Below are 9,754 nucleotides of genomic sequence, written 5' to 3' on the forward strand. Positions count from 1 at the left end.
GATGTAAGAAACATGTGCAGTAAGAACACCAAAATATTCTGCTTTCCCAATGATATGGTCTCTGACTTGACAGAAAGAATCCCAGAACTTGTGGCTGCACACCCAACTGTGAAAACCATCATAGTGCAAATAGGGACCAATGATGTTGTGAAACAACAGTCAGAAGTACTAAAATGAGGCTTAACTGATGTGTTGAACCCACTCAGCTCCTTAAATGCTGCGGTGTTTTTCAGTGGCCCTCTACCACCAGTTAGAAGAAGAGTTGAGAGATTCAGCAGATTGTTGGCACTGGACACATGGCTTTCAACTACATGTACCGTCCATTCAGTGCACCCTTATTGACAATTTCAACTTTTTCTGAGACCACACACATCTTTATAAGGCAGATGGACTTTGCTTTAACAAGTCGGGGAGTAAAATTGTTCATCTCTAACGTATTTTACTTCCTGCATCACCCATCTGCTCCCTCTGCTAAGGACAAGAGACAAGAGGAATCGAAACAAGAAAAGGACATAACACAACACGGTGGAAACCTTGGAAGAGAGCCACCTCAGGATTCTCAGGATTTACCTTCTTCACTACCTCAAACCCCATCCTGGTCACCCTCCTCTCCAGTCAACCTTTCTCCCTCCTCTCCCCTCTTGGAGTTCACCGACCAGATGAAAGAGCTGATCACTGCTGGGACTGTCCACCGGGGCCTGCAATGAATTTGCCACCTTGTTCAGTGACAAAATTCTGAAAATTAGACAAGCAGTCAGTGCCTTGCCTTACAGGAACAAGGGTGAAAAAGAACTGGAAACAACCCACTTGAGTCTGTTTTACTGGATTTTAATGAGAATGCTTTAAAAGTATTATTAAATATTTAAAAGTAAAATATTTTTTCCTGCTTGCTGTTGCCAATTAGTATAACACAACAGTAATCTAACCTCCAGTAAACAGGAAATGAGCGCATCCAACATCTGACTTTGAATGGGGTGTGTCGGTGCTAATGTCATATCAGAATATCAGGGTGGGACACGATGCAGGCACAGACAATATAAAGGAGAAAACCAGTGGGATATCAGCTTGTGAGAGAAAAGCAGATTATTTAATAGAGGGTACAGAGGTGTAGGATTCTTTAATAATCTGTGATAGTTTTATTAATTGGAGTGATGGCATTTTGATATTTTTCAATATTTTGTACATTTTTCATTTTTACTGCGAGATTGAGCCAGTAGTGTGATCTTTAATTTCATCTCAGCTTTAAAGCTGACCCTCTCCTTTTTTAATCCTGATAAAAGCAACATTTTGTAATTTATAATTATAATATAACTTCATTTGTATAACTGAAAACTCCACAAGGTACCTTTAAGTACTGGTGAGCCACTCTTTTTCTGTTGCTCAAGACGTACTGCAAGAGATTTTTTTTTTTTTTTTTTTTTTTTTGCATTTTAAAACCTTGCTTTGTGATTCAAAAGGCCTCAGTGGGATATTAAAGAATTCCTTTCCAATTGGAATGAACATTATGTGAGTCATGTTCGTGCTGTATGAGTAGACACAGTCATAACAAAGGTAAGAAAAAATGACGCTGTGAAATAGTCTGGTGTTACACAGGTTGAACCACCAGGCCGTTTGAGGTCACATCGGTGGGAAAACACATTACATATTCATTACAGCATGCAAGGACGGTGACCTGTGCAATTGTTTCCCTCTTGTCTTATCTCTCTTTCTGTCCCAGCTCTGTCTCCATTGTCTCATGCGATTGAGAGCATTTCAATGACAGGAATCTTGTTTTGTTGAATAGTGCGGCCTGGTCGGACACAGATGCCAAGACATTCCTGGAGCTGGTAGTCTTTCCTTCTGGCAGCCCTGAACCTCTGTCTCTTCTACTCTACTCCTCTTTTTTTGCTTTCCTTTTCACTCTTCTTTTCAAGGTGACTGTTAAAGAGAGAAAGAGCAAGTAGGGGAAGTAGATTTGTGTCTATTTATGAGCCTCTGTGTTTTTGTTTGCCTACGTGCTGTATGTCTGACTGTTGAATTTTCAAAGAAAAGCTATCTATTTAGTAACCCAGCCGGGGCTGCGCTATACAGTGTATGTAGCAGCCTTGTTTCCCCGGCTGAATAAGCCACACCACTTCACAACACCTAATTACTATTCATTACATGTCAAGGCTACCACGCACTCCCTCATTCTACCTCATCCAGTATCTCATATCCCTCTTGCATGTCATGTCTCCATCTGTCAGTAATCATGCGATGGTAGAATTTGGCAAGGATCAGAGAATGCAGCGATAGCAGCCCCAAGCTTTTCTTCAAGCTTAATAACTCCCCAACAGATGGCAGTGTGAATCGCTCTATCGGCACAGGGCTGCTTTTGAGGACTGTATGTTAATTAAGGATCTCTGTTCAACATGATATTCATGGTACAGCAGACTCTTCTCTTCTCTTCTCTTCTCTTCTCTTGTCTTCTCTTCTCTTCTCTTCTCTTCTCTTCTCTTCTCTTCTCTTCTCTTCTCTTGTCTTCTCTTGTCTTGTCTTCTCTTCTCTTCTCTTCTCTTCTCTTCTCTTCTCTTCTCTTCTCTTCTCTTCTCTTCTCTTCTCTTCTCTTCACACAGACAGGGTGAGAACTTATTGACCTCTTGAACTCTCAAATTTTCACTTAAGTATCTTTAAAGATAATGAAAAAGTGTGTTTAAACTGTATGACAGTGTGTATTCAGTATGCGGTGTACACCTTATACATATATGTATATGTATATATGCAAGTATTTTATGGCTGCACATGTTTCAGATGTGTTGTACATCATTTTATACACATTTCACTAAACTCAGCCTGAAAAAAGGCTTTCTCTAGAAACTGTGGCGTCTTCAATAGAATAAAATATAAAGTTTTGTGGGTTTGGACAATACTTGGCCGAACAACATTTGTAGTAATGGAGCTACCAGTGTCTCCAGCAGGGCTTTTAAAGCAAACCCATGTCAGATCTGGATGTATGATGTAATGTATGTCTGACATTTGCTGTTGTCTGTTCTTGTTTTAATACTAACTGCTTTTATTGTCCTTTGTGCTGCAGTGTTCAAGAAAAAAAGCACCCTGCAGGGACAATAAAGTTGATGTTATCTGTCTTATTTTATCACGTCTTATCATGAATTGGGTTTAAATCCTCATAGCTAATGTAATTGCGTCAGTTGTAGGAAGTCACTGCAGCAGCTACTACCATAACTCATTGAGTTTGCTTTTCAGGACAAACTGTCTACCAGCCTGATGACAGTTGACGTCAGTTGACTTTTACCCAGTGGTGTCCAGTCAGTTGTTTACTCACACCAGCTCTTTATTAGTTTTCCATTATTACTGCCTAGTCTCCACCTTACCCTACAGCTCTTTGGCCACAGTTAATGTCCTTACAAGGATGTGGTCCCTCGTTTGCCCCGTGTTTGTTTGTTTGCTAGGTGACACGGAGACTACCACAAACAAGTGTGTGTACATGCAGTACGCACGTTTATGTGTGTACTTGTATACTCTGGTGTTTGTTGCAGTGTACCAGATACAGAGACAGAGAGTCCCAGGGGAGGGCAGGAAGGTGGTTCAGGAAGGGTGTTCCTGTGTGAACAGGAGCTCTGTGTCCTCCCAACTGCTGACACCATACTTCATGTCTCCCTGCAGACTGAAATACAGGCCAAAGATCAAAAATACTGGAGATAATGTAACTGTGTTGCTTGTTAAAGCTTTCGTGGTGAATTCAAATTTTATTCGGTATCCCCACACCCCTTATCACTCATTTCATATTTTCACTCATTTCTTATCTTTTATATGATAATCTAATTAGTGTTGAAACAGTTACAAAATATGAATTGGTCCCAGCTTCTCAAATGTGATGATTTGCAGCTTTTCTCCATTTTATAACATTGTAAATCGAATATTTTGGGATTTTGAACTGTCGTTTTTTCAATAATTGTATCCTGGTTGAGGCCAAGAAAGACTTTTCTATATTCAGTGAACAAAACAGTTCTGTGCCTATTGTCTACATATTTATGTACTGTATTAGACCTTCTCTGTTCTTTATTGAAGATGAAAGAGGCAAAGGTTACACAGCTTTGCAGATACAGTACAACATACTCATTCACATTCTACTCATTCAGTTCAGGAACACTTTCACCTCAAGGTTTTTTCAGACAAACTGTTTACAAGTCATTGAAAATGATTTGTGTACAGTATGAGTTGATCACTTGGAATTGAGTGTGAGCATAAAGTGACATATTGAAACACACTGGACTCATGGACACATCTCTGTATCTGAGTTGACTCGGCTGTCGTCAGAAAGACCTTATCTGGGTTCAGGGGAACCTCTGGTGCTGAAGTGTCAGCCCTGCTTGTAACTGTCTCATGTGTTTTCTGTGGTCAGAGGGAGGGTCGGGGACAGCTGGAGCATCACCTGTCACACATGATCAACGCATGTGATCATGGATCACATGTGTTTATATGACACAGTATTGGTGACACCCAACACCAACATGTACACACTACACAATGTAGACATAACAAAAACACTGTCACAATACAATAGCCCATTTTGACAAATTACAGTAAAAAAGGCAACTATACAAGTGATTTATATTTAATTATATACCAATTAGCAACATTTTTCAGCTCCAATGGATGCCAAATTGCCATTTTATGTCATTTTCATCTTATAGATCTTACAAAAAGGCCAAAGAGTAGCTGCCTCAGTTGTAAACACTACAAAATGATTTAATGTAGCAAAAGGAAGAATCTCACAAATCATGGCAACATACAGTATGCCAAACACAGGAAGAAAGTGTATTTGCAAAGAGGATAATTGCATAACAGACTGTACAAACTGCGGCCTCAGAAATGACCACTGACTTCAGTCTTCACCTTTAACAAACAGACGAAAATTATGCAAGATGTATGTCTCTGAATTCCTTCACTCTCACCTGCTTTTGCTTCTCTTATTTAAAATCACACCATCTCTTTCACCCACCTTCAAACCTGGAGACGTATACATGGGGATGTAGTCTTGCAACACGCCAGCGCTCAGCCACCAGCGGCACATTCACACACACGCACTTGCACAATCTCTCTCTCTCTCTCTCTCTCTCTTGCATCTCTTACCCACATCCAGGCCCAGAAAGCACACACTTATGCACAGCCAGTGCTGATAAATAAGTCTTGTGTGTTTGCAACACGCCTGTCTAATTATGTTTTTCTTGTTTCTCGGTGGGTCTCTCGGGCCACTCCTTTCAGACACACAGCAGGAGGAATTCCTGATCCATTTTAAGCCCCAACGAGAATGTTGATAAGTCTGTAGATTACTGCCCAACATGTTTATGATAGCCTATTATTCTCTAAGCTTCATCCGGGCCCCGCGCGTGCTTCGTCTACTTAGCACAACTATTTAGGTCATGGTACAATCTCAGAGGAAAGCACTGTGAATGGTGAAATATCAGCAAACCTCAGCAAAAAAGATCAAAATGAAGTCATTCAAGTAATTGATGAAAAAAAAAAAAAAAACAGTCAAGCAGCCAACGTACTTGCCCATGACCTAAAGTTCAATCTGTACTATCTAATTGATGCACACAACTTTTTGTAGTAAAGAGATCTAGAGACTCGACTCGTCTAAAAACTTGAAACAACAACAAAAAAAAAAAAATAAAAGAACAATTTTTTTTCCCCCTGGAATTTAAGGTCTGTCAGACATTTTTCACAATGCTCAGTTGTTTATAAATTACGATCATTGGCTGGCTGTGATGTGATTTCATTCTTTCCTGTGTCATACTCTGATATTTCAGATTTATGCATCCTATTATGGCTCATATTTCAACAACAATAATAGCTGCTAAATGTCCCGCTCTGCCATAAAAATGTCCGGGCCATCAGGCACACACTCTAAAAGATGGGGAGAGAGAGGGGCCATACCCTTAAGCCTATGAAAATGCCATTGATGTTAACTATCTGACTGTGTCCTGCCAGAAATACCACAGTTGGGCCGGAGTTGTTCGCTATCAGCGTCTGGTAGAGACAGGAGTCTGAATCTGTCTGGTCTGCCTGTTGCGTGAGATGTTATGGCTCTTTGATGTGCTTTGCTGTTTAGGCTTTGATTTACGAAGCGCCATCTTTATCATTTTCCTTGGTTTCTTGAAGCCATTGGAGCCATCAGACGATATTGGTTTGTGTGTGTTCATGCTGTGTAAGTACCTCTGGAGGGATAACTAGATAAGTACAGAGGTAAAACCAAGGCCAAGGCTGCGAAGTCTTAGGAAATCCCTTTGAAGTTACAAAACTGTGTGCATTAAGTTCGTGCACCTCCTTTTTTGTGGTTGAGTGTGTATATGACTGTCTGGGTGTGTACATATGCAGATGTCTTCATATTTGCGTGTCTCCAAACAGTCTGTTGTCTGTTTACCTCCAGCACTCAGGTGGAGTCATTCATCTGTATTTGCACCATGGTTAGGCTGTCTCTGTTGGTTGGCACACCTGTGTTTACAGTATAGAAAGTATGTAAACAGCGGCCTGCATGTATGTATGTGTGTGTGTGTCAGTGTCTGTCTGCCCACTCTGGGATCATATAGCTCAACAGCTTTTGTAATGACTGGCTTTAGCAGGTAGACCAAACCTCTTTGTCCTTTTGTCATTGTGTTGATTTCAGGTCTATCGGATGGACCAGAAAATGGACTCTGTCCTGCGGATCCTGAGAGAGCAGTTCCTGCCCAAGCCTGAGCTGAAGCCAAAGCCCTCCATCCGCAGGGTGACCATCCAGAAAAGCATGGGTATCAGCATGGACGAGGGACCCTGATGTTATACAGATGGTTGGACAGGGTATGAGGTTGTCATCAGCAGAGGACACTTAAAGGAGCAGGAGTTCATAAAAAAACAGCCTGGCCCTCTCCACAGGGGCCAGCCTGAAAAAAATAAGGGGACTCAGTCTTCCGAACCCTTCTCCCTTTCTTCCTTTTGCAATCCTAAAAATTTCTCATTGACTTTTGACCCCTCATAAGAACAAACTTTAAATTGTCTACTTGGCGTTGCGCTGCTCTGGGACATGAGGGCAAAAGGAGCACTGAGATTCGGACTCGTGGTGTAGAGAGAAGGCCGACTGACCTCTTCCCTCTGATGATTGTTGACCCTTTTGGGGTCTTTTCTGTTGTTTAAATGTAGCTTTCTTTTCCAGACTAGCACTGTGGGCCCTTAGTCTTCCCCAGCAGCACACAGTCAAGCAGTGATCCGCTGCATGAATTTATTTCACTATTAGCCTCACAATCACACAACTCAGATGATGTTAATTTATGTGTGGCCTGTCACTGAGCTGCATTCCTCTACTCCAAATATTATTCCAAAGGTAACTAACCCCGTAATGAAGTCGTAATGCAATCAAAGCACTGAAGTTCCCCAAAGACACAGAGTAAAAATGAGAGTCCAGCCATGGCAGAGGCATTCCTCAAATCCTTCTGATTATCTTGGCACCATCCACACCCAGTACACAACAGGGTTATTTCCATAGCCACATATCCATCTAGCCTAACTGTACTTAGGCTGCGGTGGGTGTTTGTTAGTAGTGATCGAATAACACGAGGAGGGAAGGGCTTTGCCCTGCGTTAGGGACCGGAAGGCTGGAGTAAAAGAAATGGGACTTGAGAAATGTGTCTGGGGTGGGTTGGATGGCTAACATGGTGCTGATTTATAGTTACACTGAAGCTAATAAAAATAGCCAAACAGCTGTGACAGGGCCCGGTGCCATGTTATAGGAACACAGTCAGAAGATATGGCACGGTCTCTCAGATTTCATAAGTATATTGATCCCAAACTCTTTTAGCAGCACCACTCCTTCCACCACCACCAGGACCCTGCTTAATATCCTCTATTACCTTCTTCAGGGGGCTCACACTGCTGTGTGTAATTTGAAATAAATTTGCCCCATTATAGCTCTGATTATTTTTTCTTTCCTGAGCTAATTAAGTGCTGAATTCCTGGTAAGGGGAGATTACTCACTGTGAGCGACTAATGAAAAGAAACACTGGAAAATGTGCAGAATTTAAACAGTAAGCTTTGAGGAGCAGGCACGCTAATTCTTTGTGAAAGGTTTGGAAATATCAGGCTACCGCTGAGAGCACACGTTTGAAATAAAAAAGACAATGCTCTCACTTTGTTCCCATACTCATTGTATTTATCTGACAGAACGCTGAGGCATGTAGGAAGTAGAAAATAGAAAATAACTCAACTATGTAGCTACTGTATGAAAGGCCTCCCATAATTATAGCATGCACATTCCTAAAAAGGCGGATGCACACACAAAAGAGGGGTGAACAAGGGAAGGGGAAAGAGGAGAGGCTTTCTCCCTGCACTAACATATATTTTCATATTTTTGCGGTGGTTATAAATTAGCTATTATTTATCTTCTATCGAATAAAACGGTTGCATTTTAAAGGCACTCTAATTTTGCGAAACACCTTGATACATATCTGTCTGCTCTGTGTACAGTTTTATAAGAGTTGTAAATAGAAACATTGCCTTATTGTACTGTATTTATTATCATGTGAAAAGTTCAACCTAGAACATGTCTGCTTGTTGCAGTGATGAAAAAAACACAGAAAGTGAGGCTCCCGTTCTACAGATGGATGGAAATGATTGTAAATGATATTCACGCACACCCTCTGCACTGTAGCTCTGCTGTAAATAATAAAACTCCATTTCATTACGCTCTGGCCTGCTCTCTTGGCTACGGAGGAATTTGATTACCAGCTCATCTATTCCATAATTTGCTTTCATTGGAGGGTGAAACTTGTCTTACAGTTTTTCTGAGCCGTTTGTTCAAATCCTGAGTGGAGCTGCGTCAAGGTAAGCCACGGAGCCGGAGTTTCCATCCAAATAAAATCTCTTCAATCTCCTCAACTTCACTAAATTCCTTTCACACTGCAATCACCACGAATGGGGAAGAGGAAGAAAAAATAACACGTTCACCGCGCCTACTTTGAACTTCAATATTCCATAACCCATTGAGCGAGGCATGCAGAGGAAAAAGAGAATACGTCTCATATTACCACTCAATTATATTTGCCTTCAAAGGCCAAAAAATACTGGGGATGTCCCAAGATCAGCACGGTCCAGCGCCGAGAGAGAGGGGAGGAAGGAGGGAGGGTCGTCCCGGGGGAGGACAGGCGGGAGTGAAAGCGAAAGGAGGAGGAGAGGCAGGAGGAGGACAGCAGGAGCATAAGTGAGCTGGAGAAGAGAGCAAAGCCATTTTCAATTAGCCAGAGAGACTACATGGGCCAGAGGGCCGCAGTGCTCAGCTGCCTTTTGTCCTCCTCTGGTTTCTATCACTGCTGGGGGATTTTGGCAGGGAGAGAGAGAGAGAGAGCGAAGAAGAGAAAGAGAGACCCCATGGCTACCTCCGTCTGCAGAGGCCGCTCTGTGTCGCCCCGTGCTCCTCTTTCATCTCAAGACTAGACAGAGAGAAGAGAGAGACTCCCACTTCAAAAGACAGTTTGATCTCAGAAGTACACAGGAGCACAACCTAAAAGAGGATCTGAGGAAGCAGTTAAAAAGAGAATATAAGGGCCACACTGTCACAGATGCCGGACAGTGAAATCAGGCAATCCTAGAGTCTGTGCAGAGGAGGAACCCATGCTAGGTCATGAAACACTCTGAGCTTTGTTTGATCTTGCCACCTTAGTCACATTCAGAATAGGGACTGGGACTGCAGCAGAAAATAGGCTGGTATAGCATATAAATACCAGCAGGCTGAGGTGTTGACAGGCCT

The 9,754-nt window shown here is 42.0% G+C and overlaps 1 protein-coding gene across 2 annotated transcripts in view; it reads left to right on the top strand.

Moving 5' to 3' along the window:
- The window catches only part of kcnq1.2 (potassium voltage-gated channel, KQT-like subfamily, member 1.2), a 183,844-nt gene extending 174,776 nt beyond the window's left edge, over positions 1 to 9,068 (top strand). For both annotated transcript variants that reach the window (XM_044356354.1, XM_044356356.1), the window contains one exon: positions 6,647 to 9,068. In XM_044356354.1, the coding sequence (XP_044212289.1) occupies positions 6,647 to 6,793 (147 nt within the window). In that variant the 3' untranslated portion in view covers positions 6,794 to 9,068. The remainder of the gene's footprint in view (positions 1 to 6,646) is intronic.
- Positions 9,069 to 9,754: the final 686 nt, after the last annotated feature.

This window comes from Thunnus albacares, chromosome 7, assembly GCF_914725855.1.
Source record: "Thunnus albacares chromosome 7, fThuAlb1.1, whole genome shotgun sequence".
NCBI lineage: Eukaryota > Metazoa > Chordata > Actinopteri > Scombriformes > Scombridae > Thunnus > Thunnus albacares.